Source organism: Aotus nancymaae, unplaced genomic scaffold (genome assembly GCF_030222135.1).
Source record: "Aotus nancymaae isolate 86718 unplaced genomic scaffold, 86718_ANA_hifiasm-v0.15.2.pri h1tg000048l, whole genome shotgun sequence".
In the NCBI taxonomy this organism is placed as follows: Eukaryota; Metazoa; Chordata; class Mammalia; order Primates; family Aotidae; genus Aotus; species Aotus nancymaae.
Window position 1 is genome coordinate 2,464,953 of NW_026988462.1, and position 26,410 is coordinate 2,491,362.

The following is a 26,410-nucleotide window of genomic DNA, read 5'->3' on the forward strand; positions in this document are numbered from 1 at the left end:
GGTAAAATAAAGGAACAGAAAAATTGATGTCTTACGCTTTTTGATCTGGCAGGCAGGGAAAAAGAAATGTGCATTATAAATTTTGTTCATAGTCTGCCTGGAGTTTGTGGTGAGACACCATAAACCAATTCCTAAAATACATGGTTAATGCCACCTTCGTGAGTGCTGTGGAGAAGACTGGGGCACAAGGGGGCTTGGGTGGGGCTGCTGGACCCCTCAGTGGAGGGGTCAGGGAGCAGCAGCTCACAGGGAGGGTGGCTTTGGGTCAGAGCCCAGAGGAAGGCAGTGAGGAGGCGTGACTGTGCTGTGGACAGGGAGGTGGCCAGAGCACAGGTGTGTGGAAGAGTGGGCCTGGCGGCGAAGGGGTGCTGCCTGTACCTGGGGCTGCTCGGCTCCTGGCCTCTGTCAGAATTGAAAATGGGTTTCTTTCTCCTAGAAATGCTGGTCCCAACAGTAATTTCAGCATGTTAAAATTTGGAAGGAGAGTAGGATGTGTACCCGCAGATGATGTGGTTCGTGCATTTCACCGTCTGTTTTGTGACTTCTCTGGGTGGTTTCCTTAGGTATTTTGGCTGGTGATTTTAAAGAAAATTGATGTAAGAGTTACTTCGAAATGTCCGTCCTGTCTCTGTGCCACTTCTGTCTGTTTTTTCCATTTGTTGGCTCCAGTTAATCGACTCTGTCCTCTAAAGGAATGGGTTTTGGGTTTGTGATTCTGGTTAAGTGGTGCAAATATAATAAGCAGAGTCTGCAGAGTTTTATAAACAGGATCAGATGCACAGCTCCTTTTAGTGGCAGTTTCCCCAGAGGTTTGTTAAGTTGGATTATTTTGTAGAAGAGGGGGCACAGTGTTCTTTGAGAACAGCCAAATCATCAATCTTATGTGGAGACACACCCAAAGGATCCTTTCCTGGGGACATGGAGGGTTTTTGTACGGTGGCCGTTGAGTTACTGCAGTCATTGGGGCCCAGTGACTCTGGGGACTTCTATTTCTTTGCGCAGCAGCCTCACGCCCTCCTTTGATGTGGTAGTACAGTTGGAGTTCTTTTCTCCATGAGAATTCTCTTCCTCTGAGCAATAAACAAACTCTGTATCCTTGTGACTTCAGTTAGGATTGTGGCAGTTCTCCCTTCCACTTTTGCTGCCTCCCCAAGGCTTGGAAATCAGACTTGTTTATTCCAAACATGAGGCTCTCTCTGGTTCTTAGGAGCATGCTGGCTGCCCCTTGACTGTTTAAGTCCTCACTTCCCTGCATCGGTGTCCGCTCATCTGCTTAAATAATCCCCAGCAGGGAACCCGGAGACCCTCGTCCCCTCCCGCATGAGTGCAGGGCAGCCCTGCGCCATGGCTTCCTTTGCCATTTGGAAGTTATCAGCTGCCTCTCTGATGAGCCCGGCACAGCTGCAACTTCTGGGAGAGGGAGAAGTACATCTGTTTTTTCTGAGAAAAATCTTTAGTATGCAAGTATATGTCCTTGAGCTTTTGTGGAATATTGAAATGGTCCATGGAGCCCGTGGTATCAGACTGCAGTGTGACCGTGGGTAACAGCAAAGCTATTTGCTTTTGGGTGGACTAAACACATCAGCAAGGACTAAACAAATCAGCAAGGAAATCTTGCTGTGAAATCACAAGGGAGTACATTTCATTTCGCAATCAATTATGGGAAAAAAATTGTAGGCTCAGTGCCGAAGATAATATAAAAGATCTGCTTTGAAATGTTTCCGAGGACAGGGACTATGATCCCTTTCTCTCTGCTGAACACACTGTCCTAGTGTAACTGAAGAAAGCCCCCGAAGACATTTGGCAGCTTCGTTTTATGTTTTTCTATCCAGAAAGATGAATGGAATTAAAATTCCAATTAGGCTAAATATTTTACTTCCCCAAAAAGAAATTCAGCTCTGTTTTCTGGCTAATGTTACCTATAGTTTAGAGTAAGTATTGGTGGCATTTTTAGTTCTTTTTGTCTCAGTATGCACGTTCTATAAATTTAAACCTCTGTCCGGGGTATCCAAACACATGTGATATATTTCAATAAAATAATTATGCCATACGCTTTCATTTGTAAAACGTCTATATTTCTGAGTAAATTTCTACAATGTGGTATGAAACAAGAAATCACAAATGCTAATTAGATTATGTAATAAAGGACTGCAGGTAAGTAAGTAAAGAGGGGACTTATTTCCAGAGAGGCAAATCAACTCTGGCTCAGCAGTTCTGGTAGCGCAGCATGACTTCCAGGCATTTGAGTAAATAAAGACACCTGCTTCAAAATAAGGACAGTGGGCTGTGAGAACCAGGCCTCTTTGTTGAAGCCTGTCTGGTAGTAACAAGTTGTGATTGCTGCTGACGTTGGGCCTGGCTTGCTGGGTGCTAGATGAAGCCAGAGGCTGTTTCTTGGAGCCCACCGTCCTCCTGCCCAGGTTTTACATGCTGCCACAGGGTCGTCCTCACTGAGGCGTTGGTGCTGGTTCCTTCCGTGCTGGGTGCTAGGAGGGCAGCAGTCTCTGCACCGCTCTGTGGGTCGCGGACCCTTCTCGTGGGCCTTCAGCCAGGTGTTGTGCCCCAGGGGTGCCGCAGTGCGGGTGCCCTTGGATTTGCATGTCTGACCCTAGGCAGTGTGACTATTTTGCAGCTCTCGGCTAACAAACTTATTATAAATCAAGAACACATGGATTTACATAACTGACAGTTCCTTCTGGAATAGAACTGTGCAGAAAATAAAAGTGAGTGAAGTAGCAAAAGGTAGGAGGGAAGAGAACCAGAGGGTTCCAACACCAGAAAAAATTCCCTCAGGACAATCAAGGATTGAACAGACAACCACAGTGAGCAGTCCTTTTCTTCGGAAGCTGTTTAGCTTGGGCTAAACCCCACACATGGCAGTGGAAGTATAGATGTGAATTTGCCACCCATGCACTTGAAATACAGCATTTGCTGTTTGTGAACCTACTCATTCCATAATTTGTCCTTAATATACTGCTAGAGGCACTTGTTTAAAATGTTGCAGAATACCATTACGTGTTTTTCTCAGACATACTTTCTGACTTGGTCATCTTTGGTCTCTTTGAGCTGGGTCTTGATGAAAGAATGCTAAGCCATAAAGAAAAAATGACTTTTTTTGGTTTTTATTATTGATATTTATAACGTGTTACATATTGACCATTAAGATTGTCACCTAGCAGAACAATCTTGTGATTATTAGAAATATTTCACGTTTGCATAAAGAACACAATACTAGCTTCATAGCATGATTATGGCATAGAACTTACCTGACTTAGCAGTTGATAATCACTGTCTGTGATATTTGCTCTTTAATGAAGATGGATGGGGAGGAAAGGAAAACATGTCTCTCTTGCCTCCCAGGGTACTTTTGCCTGCTTCTCTTTGTTGCTGCTTTTCTTTTCCCTCAGATCTAGATTATTTGTGGTTGTATTTCCCTGATTACTTTGTAAGTATCCTTAAGCAGAATGTTTTTATTCATCTTAGTATCTGCTAGAATTTAAGTACAGAAACTTCCCATTAGCAGATTTATTATTGTTTCAAATTTGTGTTTATGGAAATGAGGAACATCTCAGTACATATTGTGCGTGTGCACACATACACACGCACACAACCCTTTCCAAAAAAGATGGCCTATGACATAAATCTCAAGAAGAATGTTTTAGGGAATGCCCAGTGTTCTTTTCACCTTGATAAAGGGGATCAGAACAAGAGTTCTTAAACCTGGCATGATGGAATGAGACATGTAAATCTTTCAAATCACAGGCAAATGTTTTGTAAATTGATGTACTTTTTGGTCAGTAAGATTAGAGTTTATTGGCTTCTAAAAGGAAATCAGTTAAATGTTAAGAACAATCATATTAGAAAGTATTTTTCTTACTGGAATCCTTTAGAAATTAGTACTTTGTGAATTTATTTTTATTGTGGTTCTTATTTAGGCGTCTGATGCAGTGTCAGAAAATCTGGATTTGAGTCCCAGTTTCTCTCCTTCCTTGCCCTGGGACCAGGCATCTTAATCAGTAAAATGGGAAAAGGCTGATGACCTAAGGGGACAGGATGATTGAGAGAATCCAGTGGCATTGTCTTTATGAAGATATGTAGTACAGTATGAGTTGCCACCACATGGTACTAATATAAGATGGTGGTATGAATCCTGCCTTCTTGACCAGAGAGAAACAGAAATTCTGAGGCTGTTTTCTTCCTAAGGAAGCCTGTGGCCACCCAATGTGAAGGAGAATGTGGCTTTCCTACTTTCCCAGCTCAAGCCTCTTGAAAACCCTGCATCTCGCCCACCTGGTTGCCAGGCTGTGCTGAGCTAATCCTGAGGATTGCTAGTGGCGGGCCGGTGGCTTTTGGGGGGAAAAAAGAGCTGAAAAAGATTTAAATGCCCGGAGACTTCGGCACTTCACATACTCATTTCCAAAAGCAGCTTGTTTCCCTCCTCCAGAAATGGCCCTCTTTGGGCCAGCCCCTCTCACTACAGCTCCCTATTGCAGCAAGCGCTTTGTTCTTCTCACATTGAACTGCACCCTCCCTCTTCCTAGGAGTTCTGATCCTTCCTTAACAAGAACCTTTTCCTCCTCCTCTTCCTCCTCGATTTTGCTATTATGTTGTGATGCCCCTAAAAAATACTGTGCTTGAAGGAGTTGCTAGAATTATCAGTTCCTTCAAGTTTTGGAATTATTCAAGTTCAAAACCATTTGAGCCTCTTGTGAGCTGTTGATTTGTGTGTGTGTGTGTGTGTGTGTGTATGTGTGTGTGTGTGTGTGTATATATATATGAGAAACATATTTAAAGGAGGTGAATTGATCTATTTCTTCATCCACCCTTTTCTGCCTATAATTCTTTCTTGAGTAAATTTTATTAATACATTATTGAGAAATTATCTCTAATTCTGTATGTTCAGATTTACCATTGTAAAATTTTGCCATGTATTTTATTTACATTAAAAATTTTTTCCTGTCAAGATTTTCTCCTTTTATTGATCTATTGCAAATTAATGTATTACCTATGTTTTCCTTGGTTATAGTAATTGGAGGTTATTTATTTTAAAATGACTGGATTCACTTCTCATCCCAATATTTTTGATTTTTTATGCATGTATCTTTATTCTGTTCTCTGCTTTCCTTCTTAGACTTTTGGATTGAACACATAGTATTTTTTTGGCTTAGTAATGAATGTGTGTAATGCTGTGGGTTTTCTCTAAATAAATCTTTGGCTGGATTTGTATAGCTCTTGGTGTTGCAGTGTTTCAGTAATATTTGTAGCTAACTTGTGGTTTGGATTTTTTTCTTTGATGTGTGGATGTAAGAGTTCCAGATGCAGTTTAGAACTAAGGTAGAACATAGGAAGAGTGACCCACAGGGATATAATGTTCTCCTGTGACTACAGGGTCCTCTTATTAACTAAAGATGATTAAGTGATAGAACCAGACCTTATTTACCTAGGGTGGCTTGCATATGATCTGTGTGCCCTTTGAGTTAAATAATTGGCAATAGGTCACTTTTCAGGAAGGAAAAACTCTGTTAGATTCAGCATTTGGGGCCTGCAGTAAACTGATAAAAGACGTATTAGTGGGAGAAAATGGTTTTTATCTATGCACACAGGAGCCAGCAAAGGAAGCAGCTGGCTTGGTGAATATCCCACCAGAATATTCCTCACTATCACAGAAGTGCAGGCAGCCATCTCCCTTCCCTCCCTTGTCCACCTGCTGCTGCTGTTTGTCCTGACAGAGCTGGCCATCCTGGACACAGAGCATGGCACCATCTAGCTTCCGGCATCTCTTCTTGCCATGCCTGTCCACTTTAGGTGCCCATCGGTGCCCCTTCTACAGCCGCTCTGGGTCTTCGCCTGACCTTCTGCTTTTTCTCATTGCTCTTACTTTTCTCCTCATGTATTTATGGTTGTAGGCAGTGGCTGGTCATTTGTTCTATTAGCAGAAGTTTCCGTGACTTCCCATTGCTTATTAAATTAACTTTAAGCTCCATCAGCTGGCTTCAAGGGTGTCCCTCTCATTCCCAGCTGCCGTCAGTCAGCAGGATTTTTCCTCATCTTCTGCTGGTCTTCTGCACCTGAGCCTGGGAGAAACATGCACCCGCCCCCTGCCCCAGGTTGGCAGGTCATAGCCCTTCAGGGAACAGCTCAGGTGTTGCCTCCCTTCTGGAGCTCAGATGGACCTTCCTGAGCAACCAGGTCTTCCCTGTCTCTTGTGGCATCTGCCACTGGCATTCTGATGATAATTATTTGCACACTTTTCTGTTACTGGAAGTTCCTGAAAGTCGGAGCCAGGGTGTTACTCATTCTGCGTTACCCCTCAGCCACCCCGGGTACCTAGTAGGTGTGTTATGTGTTAGATGAATCAGTTAGGAAATCCTAGCCTCTGTGAGCCTGAGGATCAACCAGATAAGCTTTTTGAGGTCAGGAATGGTTCCTGCACTTTGAAGATGGTCAGGGGCTGCTCTGAAGGTAAAATGGGCAACAGGCTCGGATTTCTCCTAGGTTTGCAAGCCTGCAGTTCAGACAGAGGACACTCTAGGGTTAACATGGTAATGGTGGTTAAAGTTGATGAGTCTTGTTTTGTACACAGCCTCACTTCATTCTTATCAAAGCCCCTTCGAAGAGCATGCACATCAGCCCCGTGGGCAAGTGGGAAGTGGGAAGTGGAGGCTGACGGCCAGGCCTTGTTGTAGTTGGCATCAGAGCTGGCCTGGGTGGAGGCAGAATGCAAACCAGGCCTTAAGGCTTTGAGGTCACACGGCATCTGTGCAGAAAACCTTTTACAAAAACTTATGCTCTTAAGGAAGTCTGTGACCCTGCGTAATTTTAATAAAGCCCGCTGCATTGTTTATACCTCTTAGCCTTTGGTTACAGCTGGTGAAATGTGGAGGCTGCCGAGGGCATTGCAGGTGCAGAGCAGAGCTGCAGTTGCGAATTCCTGTTTTAAAATCTTCGTTGGTAACTGTGTGGCATCTGCCCTTTCTCGTTTGTCCTTTTTTTTAAAAAAAACCTTTGTGGGTTCGTCTAACATCTGCCAAGCTCCTGTGAGAGTTGTTAGTGTGGGGTCCTGGTTCTGGTCAGCGATTCTGGGTTCTTAGGAAGCACTTCCAACTACTTTAGGGCCAGTATGCCTGGAAGTGCTATGGTTATTGATGTTATGTCTACATTAAATTAATTTCTGCAAGCAAAAACTACCAGAAGCAAAAGCTAGTGGTTTGCAGCTCCTATTACAGAAGTCGAATTTTTCTAAGATGTTAAAAACTCTCACTTTCTAAAAAAGGTTGGTAACCCAATGGAAAAATGGACAAAGGATATAAACAGCCCACAGGAAAGAAAATATGCACGACTCTTCAAGATAAAAAGATGTTCAGCCTTACAATAGAAGAAAGAGAAAAGTTCCCAGAAGCATCGTTTGTATGTGAGTGAATTACTGCCTTAGTTTGCTGGGGCTGCCAGAACAGTGTACAGCAGACTGGGAGGCTTCAACAGGAATTCATTTGCTGACAAACCTGGAAAGGTGTCGGTAGGGTGGGTTTCTTCTGAGGCCTCTCTCCTTGGCTTGTGAATGACAACCGTCTTCTCCCTGTATGCCCACATGGTCTTCCGCTGTGTGTGTCTGTGTCCTCATCTCTTTTTATGACACCAGCCATATTGGATCAGGGCCCACCCTAATGAGCTCATTGCAACTCAGTCACCTCTTTAAAGAGTCATCTTCTGCGGCATTGGAGTTGGGACTCCAGCAAGTGAATCGTGGGTGTGTGGAAGAGGGAAGCACAATTCAGCCCATATAAATAAAAAAAAAAAAAAAAAAAAAAAGCTTGATGACACCGTGGCACGGGAAAGGGGAAATTAGCACCTCAGACACTGCTGAGGCTATATATGGGACAGCCTCTTTGGAGGGTAACTTGTGAGTATCTGTTAAAATTCAGACGGAGTCCCTTCACCCGACAGGTCTACTTCCAGGACCTAGCAAAATTGACAAGTGTGCAGCTCTTCCTTGACACCTGGGTCATCGGAGCAAAAAATGGAAACAATGTGAGCTCGATAAGGCATGGGCTAATGATGGTTTTAAAAAATGAGGAAGTCCTTTACTGATAGATAGGGACTGCTCTTCAAGAAACTTTAGGTGATCGGGTGCGGTGGCTCATGCCTGTAATTCCCACACTTTGGGAGGCTGAGGAGGGTGGATTACCTGAGGTCAGGAGTTGGAGACCAGCCTGGTCAACGTGGAGAAACCCCATCTCTACTAAAAATACAAAATTAGCCGGGCATAGTGGCATATGCCTGTAATCCCAGCTACTCAGGAGGCTGAGGCAGGAGAATCACTTGAACCCAGAAGGCAGAGGTTGTAGTAAGCTGAGATCATGCCACTGCACTCCAGCATGGGCAACAAGGGTGAAACTTCGTCCCCTCCAACCCCCCAAAAAAGAAAAAAACTTTAGGTAAAAAGCAAAGTAAACAACTGTGTGTATAGAATGTTACAGTTTGGGTAAAAGTAGGGGTTAGATTTTGTAGGTATTGCTTGTATGTGCATGTTTTTCTCTGAGGTTACTTAGGTGTCATGATGACTTGTTGGGGCAGGGAGGGTTGGTTTGCTGGGTGATGGGGGCCCATGGTGGGTGGGTCTCACTGTATATACTTTGGTACCTTTCAAATTTTGACTCCTGAATTTATTAATTAAATGAATACTTTTATGTCCCTGATGAGAAAATTGTATCACGAGATCATTCATGACTTAGGTTATTTGAGGTTATTTTAAAAAACATGAAATTATTCAGATTAAAGTCCTCTTTGTGTTGAGAAACCTGCTGGTTTATTTGTCTTGGGGAAGGAGTGCCTCAGAAGTCATGATTTGGAAGGTGTTATAAGGACAGTGGTTCCACATCTGCAGGACAGAGCTTGGACCTTCCCAGAGAACAGGCCACCACTCAGACACTCCTGCCTCAAGGCTTCCGGTGCAGAATACGTGAATCATTGTACCAGGCTTCATTTTGCTCAGGAACTACTTAGTCTTGTTAATTGGGCCCTTTTGGTTTTACCAGGTTATTCGGAGGCATTTCTGGGCAATGATGCTGATAAAGCTGATTGCACTTTGTATCTGTTGAGCACCATGAACTTTGCCAAGTGGTTTCCTACTCATGATCTCATTTTATTGTCACTTGGAACTGTGAGATTGCAAGCAGAGATCTGATTCACATCTTGTTATGGATGAGAAATTTAGAGGGTTTAAATGACTTGCCTGATGTGTCCTGGTAAATGCTCATCTTTCTGATGCAAAAGTTTCAGTGTATAAGCCAAGATGCAGGAGAATGGCTGGACAGTGCTTCTGGTCCAGGAACCATGTCAGACTTACCAACGTCCATCATGGATATAGTATAGTTCAGGGGTTTCCAGTTGGGTGATTTTGCCCCCTGGGGGACAAATGGAGACATTTTCGGTCATCAGAGCTGGGGGTGTGTCACCAGCGTCTAGTGGGCAAAGCCAGGGGTGCTGCTAAATACCCTGCAGTACATGAGGAGGCCCGCAGCAGAGCTGAGCAGCCCCAAAAGTCAGTGCTGGGGTGGAGGACCCCTGGTGCAGCTGAAAAGGAGACCCTTGCCTGCAGCCCTCAAAGCCTGTCTCTTACTTTTGCAAGCTTATCTGTGTGTTCCCCTTTGAACGTTTCTTCCTTAGGATTGGTACTGGTAGAAACGATTCCATGGGATCTCGAAGGAGGCATATTTCAGGGCCCTCTTCTGTCACCTGTGTTGACTGATTGTTGTTCTGCCTTGCTGGTGCATTGCTGCAGGGGTGTGGGGTGGGTGCAGCCCACATTATGTATGGGCACCAGAAGACTCTAAGACCCACCCATCCTCTCTCCCTCACTCCTCCCTCCCGTCCTTCCGTCCTGGGATACGTCTGCAGAATGTGCAGGTTTGTTACATAGGTATACATGTGCCATGGTGGTTTGCTGCACCCATCAACCCGTCATCTATATTAGGTATTTCTCCTAATGTTATCCCTCCCCTCGACCCCCACCTCCAGACAGGCCCTGGTGTGTGATGCTCCCCTCCCTCTCTCCAGTGTTCTCATTGTTTAATTCCTACTTATGAGTGAGAATGTGCGGTGTTTGGCTTTCTGTTCCTTTGTTTGCTGAGAATGATGGTTTCCAGCTTCATCCATGTCCCTGCAAAGGAAATGAACTCATCCCTTTTTATGGCTACATAGCATTCCGTGGTGTATATGTGCCACGTTTTCTTTATCCAGTCTATCACTGATGGGCAACCCAACAATTGGGTTGTTTACAAGTCTTTGCTATTGTGAACAATGCTGCAATAAACATAACGTGGGTGTGTTTCTTTATAGTAGAATGATTTATAATCCTTTGGGTATATACCTAGTAATGGGATTGCTGGGTCAAATGGTATTTCTGGTTCTAGATCCTTGAGGAATCTCCGCACTGTTTTCAGCAATAGTTGAACTAATTACACTCCCACCAACAGTGTAAAAGTGTTCCTGTTTCTCCACATCCTCTCCAGCATCTGTTGTCTCCTGACTTTTTAATGATTGCCATTCTAACTGGTGTGAGATAGTATCTCAGTGGGGTTTTGATTTGCATTCCTCTAATGACCAGTGATGATAAGCTTTTTTCCACGTTTGTTGGCTACATAAATGTCTTCTTTTGAGAAATATTTGTTCATATCCTTCACCCACTTTTTGATGGGGTTGGTTTTTTTTTTTTTTTTTTTGGTAAATTTGTTAAAGTGCTTTGTAGATTCCAGATATTAGCCCTTCGTCAGATGGGTAGATTGCAAACATTTTCTCCCATTCTGTTGGTCGCCTGTTCACTCTGATGATATTTTCTTTTGCTGTGCAGAAGCTCTTTAGTTTAATTAAATCCCATTTGTCTATTTTGGCTTTTGTTGCTGTTGCTTTTGGTGTTTTAGTCATGAAGTCTTTGCCAATGCCTATGTCCTGAATGGTATTGCCTGGGTTTTCTTCTAGGGTTTTTCTGGTTTTAGGTTTTAATGCTTAAGTCTTTAATCCATCTAGAGCTAATTTTTGTGTAAGGTGTAATGAAGAGGTCCAGTTTCAGTTTTCTGCATATGGCTAGTCAGTTTTCCCAACACCATTTATTAAATAGGGAATCCTATTTTCCCATTGCTTGGTTTCTGTCAGATTTGTCAAAGATCAGATGGTTGTAGAGGTGTGGTGTTATTTCTGAGGCCTCTGTTCTGTTGCATTGGTCTATATATCTGTTTTGGTACCAGTACCATGCTGTTTTGGTTACTGTAGCCTCGTAGTATAGTTTGAAGTCAGGTAGCATGATGCCTCTAGCTTTGTTCTTTTTGCTTAGGATTGTCTTGATTATATGGGCTTTTTTTTGGTACCATGTGAAATTTAAAGTAGTTTTTTCTAATTATGTGAAGAAAGTCAATGGTAGCTTGATGGGGGGATTACATTGAATCTATAAATTCTGTTGGACAGTATGGCCATTTTGATAATATTGATTCTTCCTATCCATGAGTATGGAATGTTTTTCCATTTGTTTGTGTCTTCTCTGATTTCCTTGAGCAGTGGTTTGTAGTTCTCCTTGAAGAGGTTCTTCACATCCCTTATAAGTTGTATTCCTAGGTATTTTATTCTCTTCCTAGCAATTGTGAATGAAAATTCACTCATGATTTTGCTATTATTGGTATTTAGGAATGCTTGTGATTTTTGCACATTGATTTTATGTCCTGAGACTTTGCTGAAGTTGCTTATCATCTTAAGTAGATTTTGGGCTGAGACAAAGGGTCTTCTAAATATATAATCATGTCATCTGCAAACAGAGACAATTTGACTTCCTCTCTTCCTATTTGAATACCCTTGCCTGATTGCCCTGGCTAGAACTTCCAATAGTATGTTGATATAGGAGTGGTGAGAGAGGGCATCCTTATCTTGTACCAGTTTTCAAAGGGAGTGCTTCCAGCTTTTGCCTGTTTACTATGATATTGGCTGTGGGTTTGTCATAAATAGTTCTTACTATTTTGAGATGTGTTCCATTTAGTACCTAGTTTATTGAGAGTTTTTAGTATGAAGTGGTGTTGAATTTTATCGAAGGCCTTTTCTGCATCTATTGAGATAGTCACTTGGTTTTTTGTCTTGTTTCTGTTTATGTGATGTATTACATTTATTGATCTGCGTATGTTGAACCAGCCTTGCATCCCAGGGATGAAGCTGACTTGATCATGAGTGGTAAGCTTTTTGATGTGCTGATGGATTTGGTTTGCCAGTATTTTATTGAGGATTTTCACATCGATGTTCATCAGGGATTTTGGCCAGAAATTTTCTTTTTTACTTGTGTCTCTGCCAGTTTTGGTATCAGGATGATCCTGGCCTCATAAAATGAGTTAGGGAGGAGTCTTTCTTTTTCCGTTGTTGGAATAGTTTGAGAAAGAATGGTACTAGCTCCTCTTTGTACCTCTGGTAGAATTCGGCTGTGAATCTGTCTGGTCCGGGGCTTTTTTTGGTTGGTAGGCTATTAATGCCTCAATTTTAGAACTTGTTATTGGTGTATTCAGGGATTCAGCTTCTTCCTGGGTTAGTCTGGGGAGGGTGTATGTGTTCAGAAATTTATCCATTTCTTCTAGATTTTCTAGTTTATTTGTGTGGAGGTGTTTATAGTATTCTCTCATGGTAGTTTGTATTTCTGTAGGATCAGTGGTAATAACCCCTTTATCATTTTTTATTGTGTCTATTTTATTCTTCTCTCTTTTCTTCTCTATTAGTCTGGCTAGCTGTCTAGCTGTTGTGTTAATCTTTTGAAAAAAACTAGCTCCTGGATTCATCAATTTTTGTTTTTTTTTTTGAAGGAGTCTTCATGTCTCTATCTCCTTCAGTTCTGCTCTGATTTTAGTTATTATCTTCTGCTAGCTTTTGAATTTGTTTGCTCTTGCTTCTCTAGTTCTTTTAATTGTGATGTTAGAATGTCAGTTTTAGATCTTTCCTACTTTCTCCTGTGGGCATTTAGTGCTATAAATTTCCCTCTAAACACTGCTTTAGCTGTACCCCAGAGATTCTGGTGTGTTGTATCTTTGTTCTCACTGGTTTGAAAGAACTTACTTATTTCTGCCTTAATTTCATTATTTACCCACTAGTCATACAGGAGCAGGTTGTTCAGTTTCCATGTAGTTGTGTGTGTTTCTTAATCTTGAGTTCTAATTTGATTGCACTGTGTTCTGAGAGTGTTTGTTATGATTTCTATTCTTTTGCATTTGCTGAGAAGTGTTTTACTTCCAATTATGTAGTCAGTTTTAGAATAAGTGCAATATGGTGCTGAGAAGAATGTATATTCTGTTGATTTGGGGTGGAGAGTTCTGTAGATGTCTATTAGGGCTACTTGGTCCAGTGCTGAGTTCAAGTCCTGAATGTCCTTGTTAATTTTCTGTCTCGTTGATCTGACTTATATTGACAGTGGGGTATTAAAATATCCCACTATTATTGTGTGGGAGTCTAAGTCTTTTTGCAGGTCTCTAAGAACTTGCTTTATGAACCTGGGTGCTCCTGTACTGGGTGCATATAGATTTAGGATAGTTAGCTCTTCTTGTTGCATTGATCCCCTTACCATTATGTAATGCCCTTCTTTGTGTTTTTTGATCTTTGTTGGTTTAAAGTCTATTTTATCAGAGACTAGGATTGCAACCCCTGCTTTTCTTTTGCTTTCCATTTGCTTGGTAAATATTCCTGCATCCTGTTATCTTGAGCCTTTGTGTATCTTTGCACGAGAGATGGGTCTCCTGGATACAGCATACAGATGGGTCTTGACTCTATCCAGTTTGCCAGTCTGTGTCTTTTGACTGGGGCATTTAGCCTGTTTACATTAAGGTTACTATTGTTATGTGTGAATTTGATTCTGTCATTATGATGCTAGCTGGTTATTTCGCCCATTAGTTGATGTAGTTTCTTCATAGTGTCCATGGTCTTTACAATTTGGTATGTTTTTGCAGTGGCTGGTACTGGTTTTTCCTTTCCACATTTAGTACTTCCTTCAGGAGCTCTTGTAAGGCAGGCCTGGTGGTGACAGACTATCTCAGCATTTGCTTGTCTGTAAAGGATTTTATTTCTCCTTTGCTTAGGAAGCTTGGCTGGATATAAAATTCCGGGTTCAAAATTCTTTAAGAATGTTGAATCTTGGTCCCCATTCTCTTCTGACATGTAAGGTTTTTGCAGAGAGATCGGCTGTTAGTCTGATGGGCTTCCGTTTGTGAGTAACCTGACCTTTTTCTCTGGCTGTCCTTAACATTTTTTTTCCTTCATTTCAACCTTGGTGAATCTGACAATTATGTGTCTTGGGGTTGTTCTTCTGGAGGCGTATCTTTATAGTGTTCTATTTCCTGTATTTGAATGTTGGCCTGTCTTGCTAGGTTGGTGATGTTCTCCTGGATAATATCCTGAAGAGTGTTTTCCAACTTGGTTCCATTCTCCCCGTCACTTTCAGATACACCAATCAAATGTAGGTTTGGTCTTTTTACATAGTCCCATATTTCTTGGAGGCTTTGGTCGTTCCTTTTCATTCTTTTTTCTCTAATCTTGTCTTTGCACTTTTATTTCATTAAGTTGATATTCAATCTCTGATACCCTTTCTTCTGCTTGATCAGTTGGGCTATTGATACTTGTGTATGCTTCGTGAAGTTCTCATGCTGTGTTTTTCAACTCCATCCGTCGTTTATGTTCTTCTCTAAACTGGTTATTCTAGTTAGCAGTTTGTCTAACCTTTTTTCAAGGTTCTTAGCTTCCTTGCATTGGGTTAGAACATGCTCCTTTAGCGCGGCAGAGCTTAATACCCACCTTCTGAAACCTACTTCTGTCAGTTCATCAGACTCATTCTCTGTCCAGTTTTGTTCCCTTGCTGGTGAGAAGTTGTGATCTTTTGAGGAGAAGAGGTGTTCTAGTTTTTGGAATTTTCAGCCTTTTTGTGCTGGTTTTTCCTCATCTTTGTGAATTTATCTACCTTTGGTCTTTGATGTTGGTGGCCTTTGGATGGTGTTTCTGTGTGGACGTCCTTTTTGTTGATGTTAATGCTATTGCTTTCTGTGTGTTAGTTTTCCTTTTAACAGGCCCCTCTGTTGGTCTGCTAGAGTTTGCTGGAGGTCTACTCCAGATCCTGTTTGCTTGGGTATCACCAGCAGAGGCTGCAGAACAGCAAAGATGGCTGCCTGTTCCTTCCTCTGGAAGCTTTGTCTCAGAGGGACACCCTCCAAATGCCAGCTGGAGCTCTCCTGTATGGAGCGTCTGTCGACCCCTCCTGGGAGGTGTCTCTCCATCAGGAGGCACAGGTGTCAGGGACCCACTTGAAGAGGCAGTCTGTACCTTTGCAGAGCTCGAGTGCTGTGCTGGGAGATTCGCTGCTCTCTACGGAGCCAGCAGGCAGGAAGCTGCGCCTGCAGCCACCTCTTCCCCCAGGTACTCTGTCCCAGGGAGATGGGAGTTTTGTTTCTAAGCCCCTGACTGGGGCTACTGCCTTTCTTTCAGAGATGCCCTGCTCAGAGAGGAGGAATCTAGAGAGGCGGTCTGGCTACAGCAGTTTTGCGGAGCTATGATGGGCTCCAGCCAATATGAACTTCCAGGTGGCTTTGTTTACACTGTGAGGGGGAAAACCACCTATTCAAGCCTCAATAAAGCAGACGCCCCTGCCCCCACCAAGCCCAACTTCAGACTGCTGTCCCAGGTCAACTTCAGTCTGCTGTACTGGCAGTGAGAATTTCAAGCCAGTGGATCTTAGCTTGCTGGCCTCCATGGGGGTGGGATCTGCTGAGCTAGACCACTTGGCTCCCTGGCTTCAGCCCCCTTTCAAGGGGAGTGAATGGTTCTGTCTTGCTGACGTTCCAGGCTCCACTGGGGTATAAAAAAAAAACACTCCTGCAGCTAGCTCAGTGTCCAACCAAATGGCTGCCCAGTTTTGTGCTTGAAACCCAGGGCCCTGGTGGCATAGGCACTGGAGGGAATCTCCTGGTGTGCGGGTTGTGAAGACCATGGGAAAAGTGTAGTATCTAGGCCATAATATCCTGGCACACTCCCTCATGGCTTCCCTTGGCTAGGAGAGGAGTTCCTTGACCCCTTGTGCTTCCTAGGTGAGGCGATGCCCCACTCTCCTTTGGCTGGCCCTCCCTCCATGGGCTGCACCCACTGTGTAACCAGTGCCAAAGAGATGAGACGGGTACCTCAGTTGGAAATGCAGAAATCACCCACCTTCTGTGTTGATGTCTCTGGGAGCTGCAGACTGGAGCTGTTCCTATTTGGCCACCTTGCGGGCCACCCCTGCTTCTCTCCATCTCCTTTTTCATAATGGCCACAGCATCTGTTTTCTGATCCACATGGTGGGGCAGGCAAGGTTTATTCCTAGCAGCTTTCTGTTTCAGTAGGAAAGAGACTAGCAGCTGAGACTAGCAGTTTGGGAATTCTGGCCAGGAAGGAGAGGAGCAAAGCAGAACCCCTGGCTTTAAGGCTCTTTGTGACCTTGAAAAACAGCCAAGGAAGTGATGCTGGGAGCAGGAAGAGGGGTGGGCCGAGCTAGGAGGGTGCTTGCTCTGCCCAGGGGGGGTACGCCTTACCCTGAGGCAGGAGGAAAAGTGACAGGCCCTGGAGAATGGGCTGCCTTCTCTCCTCCCCTTCCATGACATCCCATCTAAGGGAAACCCTAAGATGATGTTTAACCTGGGCTACAAGGTCAGCCTTTCTCTGTCATGGTCCTTGAGGTCACTGTCCACCCTGCCCCTCCTCCACTTCCATTTCTGTGGCAGGGAGGAAGGAGGGGAAAGGTGCCGTCCTTGCTGGTTGGCATTGGTTGTTAGGGTCTTCCTCCATTAGTGGCTGGCGCATGCGGAGCACAGGCAGAGAGCCCCAGGGATGCCAGGCTGTGGTGCAGCTGCTGCCCCTGTCCAGTGGGCTCCATCTGGTCCCCAGGGCCGAGCTTCAGCGGCTGGAATGGTTGCACACCTGAAACCACCTTTGCAAAATTATGACTGAGACAGTGAAGATCTAACTTAACTGACTCCATCTTGCTTCTAACCTCCAAGCCGTCCTTGTTCATTCCTGGGCACAGGCTGACCTAACTTTGGGAGCACAACTTAGTATTTATAGTTTAAACAAAGACGATAACAGCCCTTTCCCAAAGCAGACCTCCTTCTTGACTGGGGACTAGATTGCCTTTGTAGGACTAACATTGGCCACAAGATCAGAAGTGATGGTTTAGGAGTCATGCAGCTGGAGGCTACAAGATTCTGACTCCCTCTAAACTGCTCCTAAGATCAGTGCTTGAGATATTTTGCAGACTCCGCACTTGATGGATCAGCTGGCACTGTCCAGATCAATAAACTGGCTCATCTGATCTTGTGGCCCCCACCCAGGAACTGACTGAGCACAGGAAGACAGCTCTGACTCCTTATGATTTCATCTCTGACCAGTCAGCAGCTGGCTCACTGGCTTCCCCCCACCCACCAAATTATCCTCAAAAACTCTGCTCCTGAATGCTTGGAGAGACTGATTTCAGTAATAATAAAACTGGTCTCCCATTCAGCCGGCTCTGTGTGAATTGCTCTTTCTTGATTGCAGTTTCCCTGTCTTGATGAATCAGCTGTATCTAGGCAGTGGGCACAGTGAACCCCTCAGGTGGTTATACACCCAGTGAAGTTGAAAAGCAGGTTCCACCCAGAGTGGAGCTTTTTCTGACATGATGTCCCACCCCTGGTTGTTGGTGCTGGAGTGTGAGTCACAGGCCCAACCCAGGTATTTGAGATGCAGTGACCTGAATAAGGACTTGAGCTAGTTTCCTGAGTGCCCTCGAGTCTGGTGAACCTCGTGTCTGGGTAGCCTTCCCACCCACCATGTCTGCTACCAGGAAGGAGCTGGAGGTTAAACAGGCAAAGCTGTCTTTTTTTCTCCATCTTCCTCTCCAGGAAGCAGGCGGCTTTGGTCCTGAGGAGTGGTTTGCTCTGGGTGGAGAGCTTCTGGATGTTCTGCTGTTGCTTGCACATCCCGGGAGGGATCGAGGTGACACAGAAAACCTGGTTCGTGTGTCCTGTGAGGGCTCCTTAAAGGAGAAAGTAGCCAGGTGATGGTTATTTTGTTTGCCTGGCAGGTAGTGACCTACCTGGTGGTCAGATTGAGAGCAGCAGTGAACTGAGGAGGGTGGAGCTTTGGAAGTGCAGATGAACAGTGGGGTGGTCACTTGTGCCTTGCTGCTTCAGGAAGCTGCCTGGTGACACTCAGTCCCCTAAGTCAGCAAAAGATTGTTTCCCAGGGTGTCATATTGGACAGCTGGCTGCAGGGGGAGAAGAAGCTGGGGGAGATTACCTCCCTGCTGGGAGCTTGCCTTGCTGTGAGCAGACTTAATGCCCAGAAAATAGAAGGGATGGGATCCAGTTAAACAGCAGCTATTAAAAGTGCGGGTGGAAGTAGGAATGTCAGAGTTCCCAGCCCTCCTAAGACAAAAGTGATGTAGATTTCTGTGCCGTCCAAAAAGATACTAGTGTTTTCCTGGAAGTGCTTCCTGTGGCTTGCCCATTCCCCGGGAGCATGCATTGTGGAAGCCTGCAAGAGTGTGTGTGTGAGATGAAGGTGTGCTGAAGGACACTCTTGATGGTGGAAGCTACCCTGAAATCAAAACCTGGGATCAGCGAGCCTTCTCCAGGCACGTGCCCTTGACTGGGTGGTTAGTGAATAAGCAGCATGCCTGGCCCTGTGAGTTGGGTGTCAGACACATTGGAAGCTTCTGCACCTTATCCAGTCAAGACTGAAGTTGTCTTTATTATCTTAGTAGTCAAGGGCATTTAAAAGCTTGAAAAGCATTTGACATACGTTAAAACTTGGACTGTTTATTTGGACCGTCTTAGAATCAACTCCAGATGGCAGGATTTATTTAGTTGGGATTTTGAGAGGAATGTATTTTATAAACACAGTGAATCTTGCCATCAGTGGCTGACTAGAGTCAACACGAGTTACCCTTCCTTGGTCACGGGGTCCACAGTTAACATTTACTGACCTGGAGCACGCCAGCACTGTCCCTGGGCACTTGAGTTTGCTGTTAAGTGGAAAAAGCAGAGAAATAAACCTGAAATGACAATTAGAGCAATAGATATAAAAGTAAAGTTTGCCCAGGGCTTGCGGGAGGGAAGACAAGTGAAGCATTTTCCTGACTTGCGGAAACTCCAAAAACAAAAAGGCCTGGGAAGTTGGGATGCGTTCTGGAAGGGTGAGCCCAGCTCGAGTCAGCGCAGTGAGACCTGCAGTGGGACGAGTGAAAGGGTCTTCCTCGGGTATTCTAGGAGCCGGGCACAGTGCTCTCCCGAGAGGTCAAAGAACCTCAGAAAGGTTTCTTCTTTTTTCCTCCTTGTGTGCGAATGCCACCATCGAGTCCTGAGTCAGCAGCGAAGCAGGCTGGTGTCCTAACCCCGTGAACCCACTGTGAACCCGCACTCTGGTGGTGGCGTCCTGTGCCAGCCGTGGGTTCTTGGCTGCTCGCCATGGCCAGGCTCTTGGCCAGGGCCTCGTGCAGAAGCTCAGGAGACAGCTGCCCGGGTCTCTGGGTTGTGAAGCGGGAGTCAGGATCCATATCCTTCCCAGGCTCGTCCCTGTGCCCTACACTGCCTGCCTCCCCCAGGAGGGTGGGGGGTTTTTGGGTGTGTTTTCCAGGGAGTAGCACTTTGGGATTTGTGTTTTTAAAAAGAGAACTCTGGAAGTCATGAGGGCTGAGTAGCTCCAAGAGATTCCACGGGGAAGACAGGTGCAGAGCTGGGTACGGTGGGGAGCTGGGGCCTTGAGAGGACTCAGACATGCATGTTAGGCCAGGTCTGCTTTTCTGGAAAGCTCCCTGAGCAGGGGGAGATTGTGGCCATTTTTGGAGCTGCTAGAATTGGCTGCCTTTCTACCAAACAGGCAGGTGAGTCAGAGGCCACACTAGGTGGCCCCTCTGCTCACAGGTACCTGGAGACATGGTGGAGGTGTGGGGGAAGCTCAGTGCTATGGGAGGGAGGGGGAGGAGGGGGTCTTGCCAGGGCACTGCTGCCCTGATGTGTGTGACACCGCTGCCTTGAGTGGCTCAGTACTGTAGGAGGGAGGTGGAGGAGAGGGTCTTGCCTGGGCACTGCTGCCTCGAGTGGCTGCGGGTTCTCAGTGCTGGCTGTACCTGAGGAACCCCTCGCTCCATGAAGTGGCCTAAAAATGGAAACACCCTGGTCCCCCTTCTGAGATCCTGGGACAGTGGGGCTGGAACACACTCCCTGGAGCCCTGGAGTCTGGTGTGGGCCCCCGATCACCCCCCACGACTCCCGCCCAGATGATGATGGGGGTTTCCCTGCACTCTGGGGGTCGCTGCTCACTGCTCAGTTTGATGACTTTCCTTGCTGGTACTTGTTTGTAAAACTTTCTAGTTCCTATATAATCGTGAAAAATACCCTTTGATTATTAAAAAAAACTTCCTGTATTGACTTTGAAAATGATTCGTTTCTGTTTTTGTTTTATAGGATACAAAACTATGGATAATAATGGAATATCTTGGTGGAGGCTCCGCACTAGATCTAGTAAGTATTACATTGGATGCAGAATACATATAAACCTTTTTTTCAGGAATCCGGAGTTTTAAAGAATCCGTTGTATGTATCCATTTCTTTTTCTTTCAAGTTGTATTAAAAAAGGAATGAAACTGTTCCTTATGTGTTTTTGCTTCGTATATATTACTAAAAATTGTTGGTCTGCTTTTTTTTTTTCTTCTTTGAGACAGTCTTGCCCCATTAACCAGGCTGGAGTGCAGTGGCACAATCAGCTTACTGTTACCTCCACCTCCTGGGTACAAATGATTCTTGTGTCTCAGCCTTCCAAGTAACTGGGACTACAGGTGCGTGCCACCATGCCAGGCCAATTTTTTTTTTTTTTTTTTTTTAAGTAGAAATAGGGTTCCACTATGTTGGTCACACTGTTCTCAAACTCCTGACCTCAAGTGATCCCCCCGCCCCGTCTCAGCCTCCCAAAGTCCTGGGATTATAGGCATGAGCCACCACACCCAATCTATAGGTCTACTTTTTAAACCAGCTGTTTTGTTTCATGGGAAACCAATAAATCCATTCATAGAAGGAAGCAACGAAGGATCATGCCTGGAATCACCTCACCTAAGAACGGTTTGGTAGCTTATTTTCCGAAACAGATTTTATTTACTTTTGTAGAGCTGTTATCTCGTCATCGTTTAATATTTCACATGACAACTTAGTTTCCAAAATGAGCATGTAATATTTTCATTTTGGAAGTAAGGGGCAGGGTGTGATTACTGAGGTTGGGTGTTGGATGTGGGAGCATGGTCATGCCCAGGGGAGCACACACTTCCCCGCTTGCCGACGCTGCCAGGGTGTGGAGGTGGGGCTGGCCCGTACCAGGGATGCCTCCTCCTCTGAACTCCCCTGCAAGTGACTTCTGTGGCCTCCAGTCCACGTCAGGTAGTGGAAGCCAGGTGGAGGTGGCTGTACTGTCCTGGTCTGAGATTCACTTGTGTAAAACTTGGCTTCCTGTTGGGTTTTGATGCAGTGCTCACAGATAACCAGCATATATCACGAGCACAGCTGAAGTCATCCTTGAAACATAGTAAATGCAAACTTTTTTTTTTTTTTTTAAGAATTTGTACAGCTGTTTAGCACTTGCTATCTCATCCCCAATGTGGTTATGCAGCAAAGTTGCTGTGATAAGCACTCTTTCCCCACCCCTCCTGTAAGCACAGGGCATTTAGGTGGGTGGTGATTTTCAAGATAGGCCGGATCTGTCTTTGTAATGTTAGAGGATGAGTCCTGGATGATAGACAGCCATCAGGATGACGGGCTGCAGTTTCCACTGCTGTTGCAGGGAGAGCTGAAGGAAGGTGTGTTTTTTTAGTATAATCTACACAGATTTGATTCATTAAGGAAAGAAAGCCCCTTTGAGAGGAAACTTCTTAGGCCTGGTACAGTGGCTCATGCTTATAATCTGTGCACTTTGGGAGGCTGAGGTGGGAGGATCACTTGAGCCCAGAAGTTTAGGACTGGCCTGGGCCACATTGCAAAATCCCATCTCTACAAAAAAATTTAATTCTAAAATAAATAAATAATTTAAAAAAGAAAAAACTTATTTCTCACAGTAATGATAGAAATTGCTAGGTTTTTTTTGGGAAGATAAACTTCTGAAACTATATGTATCTCCAGGAGGCTAATGTACCCAATTTACATACTCAGACACTGTTACAAACCATGGAAACAATTGATAAAAATGGTATTAAAAAGGGATATTTCGGCTGGGTGCTGTGGTTCACGCCTGTAATCTCAGCACTTTGGGAGGCTGAGGCAGGCGGATCACGAGGTCAAGAGATCGAGACCATCCTGGCCAACATAGTGAAACCCCGTCTCTACTGAAAGTACAAGCATTAGCTGGGCATGGTGGCATGCGCCTGTAGTCACGGCTATTTGGGAGGCTGAGGCAGGAGAATTTCTTGAACCTGGAGGGCAGAGGTTGCAATGAGCCAAGATTGCACGAGACTCCGTCTCAAAAACTCAAAAGGGGGAGATTTCAAGAAAAATTAATATGATATGAAAATTATATTAAAAAGGGAAAAACAGCAACATAGTGGGATTACTTTTACGACTTATTTTGGTTCCTTTCCATAAATACTCACAGTACATAAAGAGCTTTTCATTTTTTCACTCTGTTGGGAAATACTACAGAAATGTAGAAAATTACTTCATTTTCTGTAATTAGATTTACTATTAAGTGAATTTCATTTGTAGTATGAAGTTGTTTACAGGGACTCTTTCCAACGTGAAGTCCTTCAGAAGAGCAATTCCAGTAATGCTTTTTAGTATGTTCATTTTTAATGGTATAATAATTTAATTTATTTGATGATAACCTTCTTCAGATTTCTTTGAATTGCAGTCTGTGAAAGTTTAGACATTGCAGTTGGAAGGAAGGGTAAAACTCTCCACTAAAAAAAAAATCCCAGATGGTGTGAGACTTCCAGCAAACTGCTGTTCACTTATGCTTAAGGAGTGCTGGTGACAAGGGACAGACACTCCTTTTTGAATGTCCCTAATCATCTCATATAGTTGGTGCTGGGATGGAGACCCTGGGGTGAGGGGTCCCAGCTAGCAGATAGAGCTGGGCCTGGACCCTGGCTTTGCTAGCTTAGAGCTTGTGGCCTCCCTTGACCCCACACTGTCGTCCCCTGACCTCTGATGTTGTCATCTTTCTCCATCTTTTATCCTTTTCTGTTGGCCTGTTCTCAGCCCCTCAAAGAGGCCACACTTTGATGGAAAGGGGTGTTTTGGAGGTAGGCCGGGAGCTGTCGCCATCTTTAATTCCTTCCCATATCCACACCACTGGGCCCTCTCGAGGTGCAAGGGTCTCCCGGAGCCAAGGAGAACTGAAAGCCCATCAGGAATTTTACAGATGCATGGGGCGCCCTAGAGAGGGGAAGTGACTTTGCCCCAAGTTAAAGATTGGGTGGCAGACAACATGGCCTATACATAAATCTTAGGCTCCACACATCAGTGCGAAGGACGAAGCGGAGAGGCTTTAGGACTTGAAGGCTGGGAGGAGCCCAGGTCTGCTGTCGGACATGGGCATCCCTCAGCTGGCAGGGGGTGCATCCGTTAACAGCCGCCTTTTCCGCTCTCCGGGTGCTTTTTAACTTTTAAAACAATGCAAATTTGGGATTTTGTGTGATAAATGAAGAGACACTATTATTATTATTATTATTTTAATTTTTTATTTTTGTGAGACGGAGTCTTGCTCTGTCACCCAGGCTGGAGTGCGGTGGCGCAATTTGGGCTCACTGCAACCTCCACCTCCTGGGTTCAAGGGATTCTTCTGCCTTAGCCTCCCAAGTAGCTGGGACAACAGGTGCACGCCACCACGCCTAGCTAATTTTTGTATTTTTAATAGAGATGGGATTTCACCATATTGGCCAGGCTGGCCTCCAACTCCTGATCTCGTGATCTACCTGCCTTGGCCTCTGAAAGTGCTGGGATTACAAGCATGAGCCACCACACCCTGCCAGAGAGACGGTATTATTAAGAGTCATGAATATAAAATAGGCATACATTTTATTTTGAATGCACATATTTGAGTATGCTCTGTTGAAAAAATTCAAAATAAAATGGTAAATTGAAATTCAGTGTCCATATGATTCCCAAGGCCTCCAGGCTCTTTGGAATGTAGCTTGAAAACTACTGACGTCAGTCGTCTCTCAAGTTCCAGCCACCTGTAGGGTGCCCTGACTTAGAAGAGCATAAAAAGTAACATGCAGTCCAAGACACCCTAACGTACAGTGCAGTCCATCTCTGTAGCCTAGTGAGGGAATCATTTTTCATTCAGCATAGACTTGTGTCCTCCTGTGTGTCGGGCTGCTCTGGCCATTTGGGTTATTGTGGTGGACACAGCAGTGGAAAGTCCTGCTCTCGGGGAGTTCTGTGGGGGAGGGCTGTCAGTTACACTGTTTGTTAGAAGGTTCCTTCTCACAGGGAAAACAACGCAGGGGGAGGTGAATGGGAAGCTGGAGTGAGGATGAGCCACAGAGGGCCTGAGACAGAAGATTTTAGCTGATTAAAAGATCAGTCAGTGTTGAGAATCCGAGGGACAACCTTGGAATCTAATTACAAAGGGACTGTGCTACATAAATCAGTCACTTAATCAGGCAGAGATGTTTGACAAACTTAAAAAATTGAATACACAGCATGGGTTTTAAGAAATGAGATGGCATGTTCATTAATGTATAGGCCAAGTTGCCGTCACAGCAGCTCTAAAGCCGTGTCTCACAAAAGATAGAAATTAATTTCTCCCCCGCATGTGGGGTCAGTGGCTCTGGTCCACACTGTCATGGTCTGCGCTTGTGGGTGGCTCCACCATCTGGAGCCCCAGGCTTCCCTTGGTCTTCAGCCATTGTCCTCTCCCACTGCCAATGCTTCAGAGCCAGGACCAAGCAGGGGCATGTTTACTCCTGCCTGTCCTGTTGGCGAGGTCTTAGTCACGTGACCACAGCCTGCTGCTCAGAGTCTGGGAAATGTGGTCTCTTGTCGTGGCTGTGCCCCTGGCTGATAGCTTTGAAGCAGGCGAGGACAGACTCAGGGAGGGGGAGTTAGAAGTCGCCCAGAGGTAGGATGTGGTCTAGGTTTATTTCCTGGCTGCTATTTGAAGAGTCTGTAACTGCCTGAATGATGGAGACCATACTCTGTGGGGTAGAGAGCAGCTGAATACCCTTCATAGTGAATTTTGATGCAGCAAGGATTTCCCCCCAAGTAAGTAGAGTGTATCTCTTTTCTCCTCTTCCTTCTCATTCCCCATGGGCATATAAATCAATGATGGATGGTGTTCAGGCCAGATTTCAAAGGGCAGAACCATGCAGATAGTCATCATAGAGCCAGCCCTTCATTAACTAGGGGAGGATTTCCTACGAGTTTTCCTCACCTCTTCCACTTAGCGCCCCTTGGGAATGACAGCAGGCTGCTCTGCTGTTGCTTTTGGGAGACTTGATAATGGAAGGGAGGGTGGTCAAACTGGGTCTAGCCACAGGTTATTGATATCTGCTTGGGCAAAGACTTGGTGAAGGAGGAGATTGGAGATGGGACCCGACTCTTTTTTTTTTTTTTGAGACGGAGTCTTGCTCTGTTGCCCAGGCTGGAATGCAATGGTGTGATCTTAGCTCACTGCAACCTCTGCCTCCTGGGTTCACGGGATTCTCCTGCCTCAGCCTCTGACGTAGCTGGGATTACAAGCATGTGCCACCACACCTGGCTAGTTTTCCTGTATTTTTAGTAGAGATGGGGTTTCACCATGTTGGCCAGGCTGGTCTCGAACTCCCGACCTCAGGTGATGCACCCGCCTCAGCCTCCCAAAGTGCTGGGATTACAGGCATGAGCTACCATGTCCAGCCTCTAATGTGACTTTGATCTTTGACCGACTGGTTTCTCCTGCACTCCAGGGTTGTGAACAAAAGCAAACACTCCGGCTCTCTATCCTCCTCCCTCCTTTCCCTCAGGTGATGAGAAAAGTCTGTGTTCCTCGTTTTAAAAATTAAAACTTCTACATTCTATGAACACTGAAAAATAGATGTGGAGAAAGCAGACTAAAGGTAGGATTTTCCAGCTTGTGTTCTTAAGAATACTAGTTTCCATATGCATTTCTTGAAAATAAGACACTTGGTCAGATAACTGGGAAAAACTACATTCTGGGGAACAAGGTATGTGCCGTAATGTCTTAGTCTGAGGTAACTTTTAGACAGTATCTTACTTAGAATTTGAGATAATTCCTGGCAGGCAGTAGACACAGGCATTTTGATTTTCTCCAAGCATAGATGTGAGGTCAAACTGAAAGCAAGCGTGTTCTCTGCACCTGGGTCCTGAGTGGAGGTGGCCAAGGGCAGCTGGATTCCAGGTGTGTCTGCTGCCAGGCA

General features: G+C 45.0%; 1 protein-coding gene across 7 annotated transcripts in view; it reads left to right on the plus strand.

The window, feature by feature from the left end:
• STK24 (serine/threonine kinase 24) overlaps positions 1-26,410 on the plus strand; it is a 130,593-nt gene that overhangs the window by 80,315 nt on the left and 23,868 nt on the right. For 5 of the 7 annotated variants that reach the window (XM_012458639.2, XM_012458638.1, XM_064362216.1 and 2 more), the window contains one exon: positions 20,475-20,531. In XM_012458639.2, the coding sequence (XP_012314062.1) occupies positions 20,475-20,531 (57 nt within the window). Of the gene's footprint in view, positions 1-11,988; positions 12,211-15,092; positions 15,418-20,474; positions 20,532-26,410 lie in introns of those variants that run through there. The other 2 variants (XM_064362217.1, XM_012458642.3) reach the window with 2 other exon arrangements.